Source organism: Cotesia glomerata, linkage group LG10 (genome assembly GCF_020080835.1).
Source record: "Cotesia glomerata isolate CgM1 linkage group LG10, MPM_Cglom_v2.3, whole genome shotgun sequence".
Taxonomy (NCBI): Eukaryota; Metazoa; Arthropoda; class Insecta; order Hymenoptera; family Braconidae; genus Cotesia; species Cotesia glomerata.
This window is the reverse complement of record NC_058167.1, coordinates 9223391-9239930: the sequence shown is the minus strand read 5'-3', so window position 1 is coordinate 9239930 and position 16540 is coordinate 9223391. Positions and strand designations below refer to the sequence as shown.

The 16540-nt window shown below is 29.4% G+C and overlaps 1 protein-coding gene across 9 annotated transcripts in view; it reads left to right on the top strand.

Moving 5' to 3' along the window:
• LOC123272352 (centrosomin) overlaps positions 1 to 14192 on the top strand; it is a 33335-nt gene extending 19143 nt beyond the window's left edge. For 4 of the 9 annotated variants that reach the window (XM_044739051.1, XM_044739048.1, XM_044739052.1 and 1 more), the window contains 10 exons: positions 1596 to 1767; positions 1874 to 2019; positions 2110 to 2520; positions 3458 to 3676; positions 3758 to 4090; positions 7121 to 7228; positions 8350 to 10230; positions 12310 to 12535; positions 13131 to 13145; positions 13847 to 14191. In XM_044739051.1, coding sequence (XP_044594986.1) covers positions 1596 to 1767; positions 1874 to 2019; positions 2110 to 2520; positions 3458 to 3676; positions 3758 to 4090; positions 7121 to 7228; positions 8350 to 10230; positions 12310 to 12535; positions 13131 to 13145; positions 13847 to 14058 — 3723 coding nt within the window. In that variant the 3' untranslated portion in view covers positions 14059 to 14191. Of the gene's footprint in view, positions 1 to 1595; positions 1768 to 1873; positions 2020 to 2109; positions 2521 to 3457; positions 3677 to 3757; positions 4091 to 7120; positions 7229 to 8349; positions 10231 to 12309; positions 12536 to 13130; positions 13162 to 13846 lie in introns of all 9 variants that reach the window. The other 5 variants (XM_044739053.1, XM_044739057.1, XM_044739055.1 and 2 more) reach the window with 5 other exon arrangements.
• The last annotated feature ends 2348 nt before the right edge of the window (positions 14193 to 16540 follow it).

The window sequence follows — 16540 nt, the reverse complement described above, 5'->3', positions numbered from 1 at the left end:
TTTTTCTCATTTTTTTGGATTCAAACAGCTCTAAAAAATCTTAAAAATCAAAATTTTTAAAATCCCCTACGTGCAACTATAGCAACTGAATAGACGAATACGGAAAAATAATGTTGCAAATCGGTTCATATTTATGCAAATTACAGATCCCACCAGTTCAAAAAAAGTAGTTTCGAGAAAAACGCGTTTTCGTCGGAGCGCCGCGCGTGCAATTTTCATATAAAACTCTAGATACATATTTTTGAATGTATAAGGGTGATTCTCTGTAAGGATGTTTTTTGCTGTCCCAGGCATTTTTTTATTAGAAAAACTGTTATTTTGTTACTAAAAAAAATTTATTACGAAAGTAAATGACAATTTCTATTTGGAGAATTGAAAACTAAAATGAAATAAATTTTGGTTTTTTTGCTATAAATTCGTAAACCACCGAAATAACAGTCCCCTGGGCTGTCCCATTCCCAAAATTTAAACTTTAAGATTAAATTTTAAGTTATTCGTCCACAATATATAATTTGGCCCATAATGTTTATAAATTTAATTAGCTAACTAACAATCTTCTTCAATAAAAAGTACCGAAAATTAATTTGTTTCATTAAATTCATTAAACCAAAGTTTGTCCCAGGCATTTTAAGAACAGTCCCCTGCCAGAAGTTCAAAGCCAAAAAAAAATCCAGCGTGTTATTTTACCTTTTGTAAGGTTTATAAGGATCTAAGTAGCCTTGAGTTAATAACCACACTGATAGAAGGATTTATTTGTATTAAAAAAATATTTGTTAATAGTTAACAAATCATTTATTAGAGACCATTTTTTAGTATCAAACAAATATTTCTTAGTATTTAAAATGATTTGTTTGTATTTAATAAATCAGATATTCATCTATTAAATATTAATAAATCTTTTTAAATACTAAGAAATATTTGTTAAGGACTAAAAAGTGGTCTCTAATAAATGATTTGTTAAATATTAACAAATATTTTTAACTATAAACAAATCCTTCTATCAGTGCATAGGGCTGTTAGCGCTTTATCGGCATTTTATTTAGTGTCAAAGCACCGTTTGTGCTGGAAATATGTATCTGGGCCTCTTCAAAACTCAGTCTCCTGGCAACTATTTTTAATTATAATTTATTTATAAAATTGGATCCATAAGTCTTAATATTATTCTAATTAATGTAAACATTTATTGAGAACTTGAAAAGTTGAATGCATTGAAATAGTTTGCTTGATTTTTCTCAATTTGATAAAAAAAAAAAAAACAGTCCCCTGTCATGTTATATGGCAAAAGATACACAAATATCGAAAAAGCAAAAATTAAATCAGCTGTTTATTTATTATGATTAAGCTGATAGTTTTGTAGCCCTTGTTAATTTTTTTTCTAATAAAATCAAAAATAATTTAGTCGGACAATTTTGTACAGATTTAAGACGTCCTTACAGAGAATCACCCATAAACTTTGATTTAATAAAAAAAAAAAAAAAAAAAAAAAAAATTTTTTAATTTCACAGTGGCTATCCCCCTGAATAATTGAAAATTTTTGTTCTAAATTAATTTAAATAATATTAATAAATATAATTAACAGTAATTTTATTCTTCAGGTAGAAAACAGAGAACTGAAGAAAGAGATTGAGGAGAAGCAAGAACTTTTGAGCCAGGCAGCCAGAGCTTTTGAATTGCATGAGGAACAGAAAGAAGAAGCTAGCCGCAACCGAGAATTGTATGAACAGTCGTTGGAGAACGAGAGGCGACGAATAGAAGAGCTTCAAAGAGGTACAATTCATCACTTATTCACTTGTCTGCTTTGTTGGTTTTATTAAAATTAATCAATTAATTTATTTATTTATTGGTTCACGTTTGTGTTTGTTTGTTTAAATAGAACTAGAGGAGTACAAAGAAAAAATGGTTGATGTGGATCCATCAATTTATTTCAATGAGACGCTAGGAATCACGCCTGAGTTGGCTATTGAGAACAAAGAAAAGTTATTACAAATGGAGGGAATTGTTGAGTCTCTTGAAGCTGAGGTAATTTTTTTATTAATTTTAATTTAGTTAAAAAAAATTTTTATTTGATTTTTGATTTCATAATTAATTATTTTAATTAAAATTCTCTAGGTGAAGCAGTTAGCAGCGAGTTTAGATGAAGAAAGAACGTGGGGTCAAGAATTAGAAACAGAAAGGGATGAACTAAGGATCCGGTTGGAAGAAGAAGTTAAATCCCGTGAAAAGCTTGCAGCAGACAAAGACCAAGACATTGAAAGTCTGCGGGAGAAGATAAAGGAACTCGAGGACGAGGCTTTTAGACGCGAGAATGTTGCCCAGCAGTATAAAACAGAATTGGCGGAAAAAGAGCGCGTGATTAAAGAAAAAATTTTGATGTTCGAAGAAAAATGTCGCGCCTTCGAGGAACTTACTGCTGTTGCTGAGAAACGCAAGAAACAAGTTGATCAGCTTAGGGCTTCGGTTAAGTCTCGTGATGATGCTCTCGTTGATTCTAATAACAAATATCGCACTTTGCTAAATCAGGTACATAAATAGCTAGTATTATTATTTATATTATCAAGAGAATGAGAAAAATTTTGTCTCCAGGATAGTTATATGATAAAATCGGTTTTTTAAATGAAATTTAGTGTCATTGCAAAGGTCTTGAATTGAATTTGTGTCTTTTTAAGGTTTCATATCATTTTCACTAATAATCAATTTATGATGATAAGTATTTAGGCTGCATTCGAAGATGCTCTATCTCTAGATACATAATTGAGAAATGACCCGGTATCTCGTGAACTATTGACATTTTTAAAGATATAAGCTCATCCCGATGTTACACTCATTGAGACCTTTCATTTGAGTACCCACATTAATTTTTCATATATTTATATATATTATATATATATATATATATATATATATATATATATATATATATATATATATATATATATATATGTATGTATGAAAAATATATCAAAATACATGTGGGTACTCAAATGAAAGCTCTTGATGAGTATAACATCGGGATGAGCTTATATCTTCAAAAATGTCAATAGTTAAGAAAGTACAGGGCATTTTAACAAATATCTTGTCAAATATTGAAATTTTTAAAGATATAAGCTCATTCCGATGCTACACTCATCGAGACCTTTCATTTGGGTACCCACATCAATTTCTCATATATTTATATATATTATATATATATGTATATATGAAAAATATATGAAAATGCATGTGGGTACTCAAATGAAAGCTCTTGATGAGTGTAGCATCGGGATAAACTTATATCTTAAAAAATGTCAATAGTTAAAAAAATACAGTGCAATTTAACAAAAGTTATTGTTTAATAAACCAAAATTTTTTTATTTATAGTTCCCAAATCACGGCAGTCTTATAGTGCCTGCAAAGCTGCTAGTTATTATTATTTTTGAAATTTGTTACATAATTAATAATAAATTTTTTGTATTTTTAGTTTGAAAACAACCGTAGATTATCACCACCAAGTAGCCCATCAATAATCGATGATATAAATTCACCAAGATCTAGTAATCGCTCTACACAAATTTTATCGCCCACCAGATCTTGTATCAGTCCATATGACTGGGATAGCGCAAAGGAAAGAATGTTGAAATTATCACAGTCGCAATCTCAGTCAAGTATTTTTGATCGAGATATTAAGGACTTGAAAAAGGTTTGTTAAATTACCCAGTTAAATTAAATTTTCTACCACTAAATAAAATGTATTTATTAAAAATAAATTTTCAAAAATCAGCAATTGGAAGAACGCGACTTCGAAATTCGTCGCCAAGAAGAATCAAAGAAACAATTAGTCCTAAAGTTGTGCAACGTCCAAAAATCGAACGAAAAAACAGAAAAGGAGTATCAAGACCTGAAGAAGAACTACGACAAGGCTCTGGGTATGATCCGGGAGTTTGTAAACCGGCAAAGTCGGCTGGAAGAGAAACACAAGGTCAAGGAAAACGAGGTAAAGGAGCTCCAGCAAGAATTGAAAAAGAGCTCTGAATCTTCAAGGAAGAAATCTGTCCAAGTGACGGCCAGAAGAAACCTCGAGTTTGACCAAGAGGACTCAGACCCGTCCAGTCAGGTTCGTTATAAGTAACCTTTCTGTCCTCGCTCGCACTTAAAATACTCCACACCTTTATCAAAACCAGACTCAATATTTCTACACGCAATAAAGACGGAGCATTTTTAATTCAACAGACTTGCTTTTTTATTTCAGAAGCTATTTTCCACTTCTTCCTCCTCTTCTTCACTGCTTTGACAGTTCTACTGTGCATGACCAGCTTATTAACTATTTTTTTTTTTTTATGAACTATTACTTAATTTTATCTATTTATTTTATTATTCATTAAGGAAGAACACCACTGTGACGGTAAAAAAAAGGTGATTTTCGGGAATTTTTTTGACAGGGAAAATCAAGGAATTTGGAGATCGGATTATTTTTACTTTATTAAGGGTACATTAAAGATTATTACCCTAAATTTTGATTACAAAATATTGAATTACTAGCTGTTAATCGCCCGATCCGCTGGGCGCTTTATAGAATTGCATTTTTAGATCTAGACTTGAAATTTAATTAGAGTATTGTTTTGACTTGCACAGATTTCCAATTCTGTCGAATTGGCATGCACCTTTTATTCATGTAATTATTTTAGCTAATATTAATTATAACTTTCAATGTGCAATCATTATATCATTCCCGTGTTTTTCTTACAAAAATGAATAATAATTGATATGAAAAAAAAATAGTTGCCGAAATGAGGCGAAATAAATTTTTCGATCGTAAAGCACTCTCTGATGCTTCGCATCATGAGTCGTGCAAATTTGTAATGAGTATTGAAAGTTTCAGTTAAAGAAATTGCAGGTTTCATAAGTGAAGAAATCTGGCTAGTATTAGGGTGCGTCAAAATTTAATCTCTAAAAGCAACCTTTTAAAATTGGAATTTTGAGTTCCGCTTTTAGTAGGAGTTAGGTTTGGGCATTTCCTGAGATATTTTGATGTGTCAGGATTTATTTGATATTCACATAGTTTTTTAACAGGAGTTTTGTTTATTTTTTCTAGAATTTAAAAATTTAAAAATTTGGCCAAACGAAGCTTCTGTTAAAAAATTCTGTGAATATCAAATAAATCGTGACACACCAAAGTATATTAGGAAATGCCCAAATACAGCTCCTGTTAAAAGCGAAACTCAAAATTCCAATTTAAAAAGGTTGCTTTCGAATATTAAATTTTGACGCACCCTAGGCTAGTATATAAACATAACCAATAGAATTAAAAAATTTATTTTAAACAAATGACATTCGAATAGAATAAATTTAGTTACAATAAAAATTCATTATTTCTAAGTCAAAAAAATATAGGTTCCGGATAAGTAATCACTACCATATCATATACTAAAATCTTTTCCGAAACACGCTGCATCTTATGGTATTATTCCGATCGGTTCAGTAGCTTTCGCAGTATAACCGGACAAAAAAACCGGCTCACCATTTATTAGTATAGATTACAAAGTTATTAAAAATCTCTTAGAGCACTGGAAAAAATTTTTTCCTCCTTGGTCGCATCGATAACTCAAAAATGGATCATCTGAAAATAAAAAACCCAAATTGCTTTTTAATCAGTAAGGATGTAGTTATCGTCGCACGTACGGAATTTTGAAAATTTTATTTTTCAAAAAAATGGCGACTGAAAATTTTCTCATTATTTTTGCTGTTTTTTTTTTTTTTTTGTTTTAACCCGGCTAAAAAAATCTTTAAAATCAAAATTTTTAAAATTTCGTACGTGCAACGATAACTACATCCTTATTGATAAAAAGCAATTCAGGTTTTTATTTTCAGATGATATTTTTGAGTCGATGCGACCATGGAGGGGGAAATTTTTTTCTAGTGCTCCACGAGATTGTTAATAACTTTGTAATCATTAAATATTTTTAAATAAAAGTTTAGGGTAATAATCTTTAATGTATCCTTAATGAAATAAAAAAAATCCGATCCCCAAATTCCTTTATTTTCCCTGGTAAAAAAATTCCCGAAAATCACCTTTATTTTCGACCGTCACAGTGGTGTTTCTTAATATAAATATATAAAATTTTTTTTATAAACTAAAACTTTAACTTAGGCTCTAAAAATTAAATTTAGCAGACAGAGCAAAAATATCTGGATATTTGATAGATAAGCCATTAGAGTTTATTAATACTCAATTGTAACTAAATGAAACGGAATACATATATAAGAGGCCAATAAACCTGGTATTATATTAGAAGCGCTTTTAAATATATATATATTAAATGTTATACAAAATCGCGGTGATATAAACAGGAAAAGAGGGCTTCCTTTAAATGCTAATAATAGATAAAAAGATCCACGAGTAGTTCTTGGTGCCGTGCTGTTAAATATTTCGCCAGTTAAATACGACGCGTGGCCCGCTACCGAACGATATATTTATTCACTTGTATTTTACTTTCAATTTCAATTATTATTTATATTATAAATAATTGATAATTGTTATTCAAGTGATAAATAAATAAATAATTAAATTTTATTAATTAACACTGCGGTATTTTTTTACGGAAAATATTTTACGCGCGTGTTGGAATTTTGAAAAAAAAAAAATTTTTTTTTAAACTATGTTGTCGTGTTTATGTTTCTCTGTGCGCATGGAGGTTCGTTAAATTGTAAAAAAAAAAAAAAAATTTTATTTTTTTGCGACGTTTTAAAAATGCGAGAATTTTTCTTAAGGAAATATTTAATTTTTTTATCTAGTGGTTTTATTTTTAAATATTGTTCAGCTATAGCTTTGTCTCTATGATTTATCAAAGTATTGTATCTTATTATAGAGAATGAAATTTTTTATAGGAACCAGTCATAACACTAGTCGCTCCGAGACCCTGGTCGAAAAAAAAGAAACGAAATTAATTTACAAGTGATAGAAAATTGAGACCAAAGAGAAAATATTAATATTTATGATGATGATAATAATAATAAAGATACTTTTTAAATTATTTTTTTCACTTTAAATTGTACTGCATGTAAAGATATTTAATTGCAATAAATTTATTTTATTTAAACTATGCATGACTTTTTATTGATGTTAACGAAGCATTTGTTATTTTAGCAACGCTTCGAAGAAATGGAAACCAAGATAAACGATCTTAGATATGAAATATCGAGTATCAAAGCTGAAAAATCTAAACTTGAACAGCAGATACACCATGGATCTGAGGTAATATAATTGTTAACAATTTATATTTTTTTTTTATAATTTTTTAAAGGATTATATGTACTTAGTACCTTAAAGAATTTTAATTCTAAAATTTAAAAAAATCCTAAGTAATATTAAATATTATTAAATGATTTATTAAAGAAAATTAATAATAATAATAATAATTTTGACTTTGAACTTTATAATAGTTTCAAAATTATTATTATTATTATTATCATTATTATTGACTTAAATTTTTAATCAAAGAATTTTAATAATAATAATACTATTTATTAAAAAAAAAATTTGTGACTTCATAAAAAAATTTTTAATTTTTGTTAAAATTTTAGCCTTAAATTTTTTATAAAAGTAAAAAATATAGTCAAAAAATTAAACAAAAATTAGACACTGATTTTTAATCAATTTTATTGAAAGGATTAAGGTAGTTGTCGTGGTTAAAACCTAGCGTCAGAAAATTATGAAATATTTTTTTATCAAAAGATAAATATATTAATAATTCACCACCAAAATTTCAGATCAATTCTCCACACCGTTTTTGAGTAATTAATTTTCGAAATTGCATCTTTTACATGTAGAGGTATAGAGAGATGGTAAAGTTAGTATGAAATCTTTCGTACCACTCAAGTGATGTAAATAGATTTCATACTAACTTTACCATCTCTACATACCTTTACGTGTAAAAGATGCAATTTCGAAAATTAATTACTCAAAAACGGTGTGTTGAATTGATCTGAAATTTCGGTGGTGATTAATATATCTTTCGATAAAAAAAATTTCATAATTTTTTGAAGTTAAGTTTTAACCACAACTACTTAAAGAAAAAAAAATAGTATTAAAAATTAATTTTTAAAAATTTTAAAATAAAAATAATTTATTTAAAAAAAAATTATTTATAAATTTTCTCTTCTATTTAATTAAAAATTAATTAAAATAAATTTTTTTATTAATCTAAAAACAAAAAACCAATCTTCAATATAATTATTATTTATTTAATTTAAATGCCAAGGCAATAGCCGAATGGCAAATGGTACAAAATAACAATTAGAAAAAGTACATATAAGAATATACACAAATCTACAAAGATAAATTGACAATTAATAACAATAATAATCCCCACCCAGGAGCTGAGACGAGACCTAGCAATAAAACAGCAAGAAATAGAAACTCTAATAGCAGAACGCGACGAGTTATCATCCCTTTTGCAAGCTCACCAAGAAAAAATCTCCACTCTCCAAGCAGAATCCTCCACCTTAACCCACCTCGAAGAAATCCACCGCAAGAACCAAGAAATAGATTCCCTGAACCTTGAGCTCTCCAACAAGAGCTCAGAAATCGAAGAGCAGAACCAGAAAATCGAGTCCTTGGCCCGCGAGTTGCAAGTGAAGACCCAGAACCTCCAGCAACTGGTCAACACCGAGCTCTGGAGCAAGAACAAAGAGATCGCTAAGCTGAACAACATGACAGTGAACTGCAAGAAGCAGCTCTCTCCAGTCACCCCTCAAGTTCCTCCCTCCCAACTAGAAGTCCTGTTGAAGTCACTGAGCGACCTTGGGATCTCCATCAAGTTCAACCACCAGGACAACACCGTCCAGTTAAGTTTCTCCAATAGCGACGATGCTGACAACAACAACCCTCAGGTAATAACAAACATCAAAGACTTGAAAGAAAATATCTCTAAATTATTGAAAAAGAAATTCGAGTTGGAGAAAGAAGTCGATTCTCTTTCCTGGTTGAAACTTTTGTCCAAGCCGGAGCACGAGAGCCTGCAAATAGAGTCCAGGAACGCGAGGGAGTACTGCGAGCTTTTGCGAACGCACTTGAAGGGCCTGGTGAATTTCATGAAGGGAATCCTCAAGTCCACAGCCACCAGCGAGGACGCAGAGCACAAGAAAATAATCATAGACTTCTTAGCAAGCTCTAAGATTCTTTCTGAGGACTTGGTCCAGGCTCTAGAGGACGTTCCGTTGACTTTGAACGATTTGTGCATCTGTCAGGAAGGCCAGGAGCTGATAAAAAGCCAAACTGAGATGATTGTCCAAGAGATCCAGAGCAAACACCGGGGAATTCTTGAGTCTGCGCAAAGCGACTCGGAAACTTTTTCGGAGCCGGACAGGAAAGTTTCTCTGGCTAGAATCGGACTGGCGGACGTCTACCCGAAGACGAGGGCCAGGATGGGCCTGGGGAAGTTCAGCAAGAGCTTCAGTGACTCGGAAGATTCTCTGGACTACGTTCCGTGCCACAAGACTTACCAGGCGGAGATTGGTGAAAATCCTGTCAAGGTTCTGCAGGATATTAACAATGTCCTGGCTGCTGAGTTGGAGCAGCTTAGACTGGAGCTGGGTGAGGAGAAGCTGGCTTCAATATTGACCAGGTTCGAGGGCTCCAGGAGTTACTGTGAAAAATTGTTCGGGTTGTTTGAAGAGAAGGACAGGAAGAAGGACAAGAGGAAGCTCCAGAAGGAGAAACTTGCTGACTTGGAGAGCATGGCTGCGGAAATTGCTAAGCAGAAGAATGAGTTGATTCAATATAAGGAGATCAATGAGAAGAAGATTGGGGAGATGATATTTACGCTGAATGTCGAGAATGACGCGCTCAGGGTCAAGCTCAAGAAACTGGAGGAAGATAATGAAGTCGCGAGGAATAATGTTGGGGTGCTCACTCAGGATCTGGATAGGTTGACTCTGGCTCACAGTCAGGTGTTGGTCGAGAATACTAAGCTGACTAATGATAAGCTTAGGCTGGAGCAGGAGATGAGGAAGATGGAGGCTAGGTATGATTCGAGTGTCAGGAATCTACAGGAGAAGTTTGAGAAGGAAATTGCTGAGCTCAGTTGCATGAATGAGAATCATCGGCAGAGGATGCAGGATTTGGAGGGCGCTAATAAGGAGCTCAGGAGGAGGCTTGTTGTTGAGAGCAGTGACTCTGCTCCTAGTTCCAGTGGCGTTTCTTCGGTACCCGAAGTCAAGTCTGATGATATTCTTCAGGAATTTCATTCTTATAGTGTGAGTTTTTTTTTTATTATGATGCACGGAAAAAGGTAAACTAAAATTCACTCGGATTCCGGTTAGTTTTTATAGTTTCAAACAGTACAGCGGACACCGGGGTGACAAAAATATAAATATTACAGAACAATGTAAAAAGTGTAAAAGCCACAATTTATAATTTAAGGAGGTCCTTTCGCCATCAATATTAAATAAAAAATATTAGACTACACATAAAATTAATTTTTATCTAATAGTTGAAGTCCTTATTTATCTACTAGTGAAGTTTAATTTAGTCTTTACCGTGCAAATTTTTGAAAAAAAAATTTTTAAAAATGTTAGTATTTTTTCCGAGTCTTACGAGAAAGTCAGACCTTAACAACTTTCTCGAATTATGGTATTAACTACCGATTAGATGGGGTAAAAAAAAACTCAAAATAAGGTTTTCGAAATATTCAGGTTTCATTTTTTGCAATAAAATATATAGGTTGCCGTGGAATATGAGGAGAAATTAAAATTATAAAATCATAAAAAAGTCTCAAGCAATCTACATTAAAATGAAGTCAAAACATTTATCAACGTTGCGTAGCGCGCAAGCTTCTGACCATTCAATAAATTCAAACTAATTTATTTATTTACACTGACTGCAAAAACTTAAACGTGGTTAAAGGTTTTATTGTGCAAATGAAAATGTAAACAACCGAAGTACAGCGTTGCCAAATCACGGACAGGTTACTAGCAGCTGATTTGAAAGAGTCAAATTAATTTTTGTATTTAACTATTTTTTTTTTGTTTTTTATTTTCAAAAATTCAACAATAATTGCCTCATATACTATTTATTTTTTAATTTTAGAAATTTTTATGGGTTTTTTATTTTAATTCATCTTATATTGACTACTAGAGTTGTTTTGACTCAACTGGAGCGAAAGGACTTCCTTAATATCGAAAATAAGTGATTAGTAGCTGTCACTATAGTAAATAACGACTCTATATATTGAAACGGCAATTTTTACTGTTTGAAACTGTAATTTTTTAAGATGACATAGTCCATTCTATGAGGAGAAGGGGGTCTCAATCTAGGAGAGTTTAACATTTGAAACAGTAAAAATTCTACTCTTAAAATATATATTTTACCAGTCTAAGCAAATCAATAATTATAGTTTGATTTTTAGCGTTGCGTTTAAAATTTACCATTTTACTTTGTAAATATTGACGTTGCTTGTATTAGAAATTTAGCAACTGTATTTTATACTTTTTACATATTAGCAATCATTTTTTAGGTACAAAATGATAAATATCAAAGTCAAAAAAATTATTAATTATTATACTTTAACATTTTCGATATTGACATCACGATTTTACTGTTTGAAATGGTAATTTTTAACATTTGATCATTACTTATTATACTTATTATAAATCGACTATTATTTATTACAGTTTACTTTTTTCCGTGTGGTTAATTTCAAAATTGTCTTTATAAAGAAAATTAAATTTATGAAAATAAATCGTGTATTGAAAATAATTTTTAATCTGATAATTAAGGAGCTTCGATACCAATTTTTTAAATCATGAGAAAATTTTGAAAATTTTTTATTAAAAGATTAAAAAAATAAAAAGATTATTAATATTTAAATTCTCGTCCATATTTAAAATATTTAAATAACTTAATTTTGGGAATTTGGACAATAAATGAAGATATTGAATTATAAGAATTGCAACGTTTCGCTGATTTATTTCAGCTTCATCAGGCTTACAATTTAACATCTTAATTTGTTGCCCAAATTTCTAAAATTAAGTTTATTTAAAAAGATTATTGTTAAAATTTAAAATCGATTTACTTCACCGTTTTCGAAAAATAAATTTTTTAAATTCGTTCTATTTTTTTTACTGCAATAATATAACTTTATTATATCAAATTATTCAGAAATAATTAAATATATTTCTGAATACGGATTAGTTTTTTTTTTTTGTTGTTAAATGAATAAATAAGATAAGAATACTAACAGATTTATTATAAAAAATTGAATGGAATATTTTGCTGTTTAGAAAGTTTTATTTTTTTATGGTAATTTTTAAAAAATTTTGTGATTTTGATTTCAGAGCCACTACTGGCTGCCAATTAGTTACCCGTCGTCATCCGGAAGGAGTAAATCAAGTTGCTCTCCGGATTTAGGTATCGAGAGTGATGCTGCCGTGTCGATAAGACCATTAAAAGATACATTAAAAATTACAGAGTCGATGACTAATTTGTTAAGCGACGAGGAAATTAATTGTAACAATCGCACGCTCCGAGATCTAGATCGTGAAAGTCCGCTACATACTGAAGGTATTTTAATTATAATTTGTAGAAAAAATTTATTTATAATTTTGGAAAATTCAACAGTGCACAATTCATAATTATCATTCAACTTTTTATGAAAAAAAAAATTTTTTTTTATATTGAAAAAAGATTTATTTTCAATTATTTATAGAATTTGAAGTTTCAAAATTTCGCGGTATTTTTTCCATTTGAACTATTGTCATATTGCGCATGCGCATGAAAAAAATTTTTTTTTTTTCAACGTTAAAATCAGTCTAGTTTTTTAATTAATTACAATTAGATTAAACATAATTAGATAACCATTTTTAATACAGAATTTCTCAGAGGTATAATGAATTTATTAAATAAAAAAAAAAATAATTAAATAATAAATTTTTTTGTCAGTTATCGTGTTTCCAAGCAACGAAAATTTTTTTAATTTTTAAAAATTGCAAAAAATAATTTTTTTTTTAATTATCTGCTCAATATTATATAAATTATGTTAATTCAAATTATGATTCGTGCATTTAAAATTAACAAGACGTAAAATAAAAAATGTTAGTAATTATTATTCTTATTACTCAATTAGTAATTATAAATAACTATTTTATTATTTTTATAGGTGGACTTAATTATAGTATGTATTTAAAACAGTTGAGTTCTATTGCTTTGGCAAATTAATTACACCTTAGTTACATAATTAATGTTTGATTCAAAGTCATTTCATTGTTCTATCATTGACTTAATAATTCATTAATCATAATCACTTATTAAATAATAATAATAATAATAAAGCAAGAACTCGTAAATCTGAGATTGCAAGCATTTAATGCTTCGGCTGATAAATTAATTATTATTTATATTAAGGAAGTACGAGCGCTAGGCGGGGTGGGGATAGGTATCCACTCTAGCGCGGTAAGGGGAAAGCAGTAACCATATGATTTTTCTCAATATATAGATATACATTTAACATTCTTTAATTAGTCGGGCAAGTGTTAATTTTTTTGAATTAAATTTATCACTAATATATTTACTTTCATCCATAATTTTTTTAAAAATATTCACCGACAGTTTTACGAGAAAAATACAGAAATGTATCAATGTTTGGAGGCTACCCCATAAGACCAATGTTAAATTGCTCAACTTTAAAGTTAATTATTTATTTAAATAATCGGGCAATCTCCTTCAAATTTTCAGAATTTGTTAAGACATATTTAAACTTCATATTAAAAAAAAATCAAGCCTTTTATCAAAAGTTGTCTTGGTGCTCGTACTTCCTTAAAATTGATAAATTTTATCTATAAAAATTGAAACTAATAAATTTTATTTTTTGTCTAGGTCTAGACGAGGTCGAAGCGCTGAAGCAAGAAAATGAAGCGCTGAAAAAACGGCTTATAAAAACGAGACGCGCGTTAGAAGACACATTCGAGCATTTGTCGGCGTCCAATAAGAATAAAAAAAACGTGGAAAAAGCAATAACTAAACAGCTTATGATTACTAAGAGTATTTTAAAGAAAACGCGAACTTACGAGGAGCCTTTTGAAAAATAATAATTAAGCTAATTAATAATTAATATTAATGGTTAAGATTTTTAGTTTATCGTTTGTTTTTATTTTAAATATATTTGGATTTATATTTACAATCTGACTGACACTCATCGGTACTTATTATTATATATTATATATTACAAATGAAGTATGTATGTACATGTATAAATTTTAATTATGAATGTTCACAATTTGTTGATTGTTAAAGCTAAAATGAAATATTTTCATACTAAAGACATTTTTTTAATAAAAACAATAAACAAAAAAAAATTATATATCATAGGTATATAAATAAGCAAAAACGATCTTTTAATTCGGTATATCATTGAGGAGTAAAAATTAATTCAGCTAATTTTAGGTGTATATATGTATAATGTGTATATTTATAAGTAAATATGTTAATAAAATATGATTTATTATAACAAATAAAAAATTTTTTATTTATTTTATAAATTATAAATTTTCAACGATCTTGATGCACCGGACGTCTACAATGCCTTGAAGGCATTGTAATAAGTTATGGCTATTGGTTTCTTTCTAACGCATTAGTGCTGCCTCTCTGTATAAATACTAGTTTAATTTTTTTTTTTAATTTTATTTTGTTAAGGTAGTTAGGCCCAAAAAGAAAAATTCAAGAAATCTCCCAGACTCCGTATAGAAGTAGTTAAATACATAATACATACGCTGTTAAAATTCAGAGACGATTTACCACGTCTAACCGAAGATAATTTCAATTGAAAATGACATTTTTACACAGGCGGTATGGGACAAGAGAGAAAAAACCGCGAAGTTTTATTATTTTTGTATTGAAGAAATTTTAAGAATTTCACGAAAAACTAATATTACTTAGATTAATACATGTATAATTACCCTACAAAATTTGGGAGTTCCTTACCACATAGTTTTTAAGAAATCATTGATAAACTAGTAAAGTAAACAAATAAAGTCATGTGTGGAAGTGAGTGAGCAATAGCCCGTAAGAGAGGCAACACTAGTGCGTGACGAAGACAGCAGTAGCATAATTTATAGGTTGAGAAAGAACTACCTTAAAGATATATTTTGATAAATTTTTTTTTTTTAATTAATTTTATTTAAATTTACAAGCATGTATGGAAAACATTCACATTCCATGCTTGTAAAGGTGGACCATCTTAAGAACTCCGCCGTCCATCTTTACAGTCTATCGCTCACTTATTTCTTCTCACGTAAAATATCGAAAGTCGCTAACTTCAAACATTTTTTATAAAAAAATGAATACCCTTCGTTTTTTGTTATTTTTGATAAAAACTATTTGTTATAACTTGAAATAAATATTCTCAGTTTTTCAAAAAAAATTCTAAAAAATGTATGGTTGTTATTCAATAAAATGTTCACTCTAATTACGGTCAGGATAGGGAACTCATGTTAGATGTACGATTTATTATTACGAATATTTCGAAAATTAGCACCGCAAGAACTATTGAAAAAAAAATTTTCGTATAGAGGACACTTAGAAGTACGCGTGTTCAAAAATTGAACTACGTGAGAAATGGACCAAGTAACAGAATCTCCAGCCTGGTGAACTCCCTGCATGACCCTGTAAACTTTTTACCGCTCTAATCTCAAGAAAAATATTTTGTAATATTATTAACACTGTTGATTTATTTAATTTTTTCTAGGCATCGTCAAATAAACTTATTTCTGTGCAATTTTCGAGCCAAAATTTCAGAATTTTTAAATTTATAATCCATATCTTATAATTAAAAAAATGTACTTATTGTTGTATAAAGCCGATTGGCGTTCAAATGAATAAATAAATAAATTAACACTTTTTATAGGAATTGTTAAATTTTGAATTGTTGACTCGGTAAACATTTGATGCAGGTGTGAAAAGTTATACCTTTGATGGGTTTTCATGGTCCTATGAATAAAAAAGAATAAAAACTGGTAAATAAGTTTCCACTTGCCTACCATTAAAAGATATATTGGTCGGTTTTTTCAGTCACTATGACGATACATAAATTCAAGAGGGTCTATTTTTAAAATCAGTTTTTTTTTATTAACATAAAAAAAAAAATTTTTTTTAAATCTAATCTTTGAGTTACTAATGTTCGACAAAAAAAAAAATTATTTGAAAATTCAATTAAATTTACTTAATCATTTTAAAACAAAAAAATATTTTTTTAAATATATTTTCTCTGTTTGGGGTATGCCATACCTACCTGACTAAGATTGGAGACTTACTTCACATTATGATGATGATAATAACAATAGCAGAAGTCAAATACCAGCAAAACTATTGTCTAGTAGAGTATACAAGTAATAGACTTTAAAATAACATAAATTAAGGTTAGTTAAAAGTCACCCGAGGTGCTGGAAAAATAGTTACCTGGGTGCAGCTTAAAATATTTCGGAATATATCTGAAAAGGAAAATAAAAAATAAAGCGTAGAAAAAAAAAAAAAACAAATTGAACTAAACTTAAAATTACATGGAATATAGTTTTT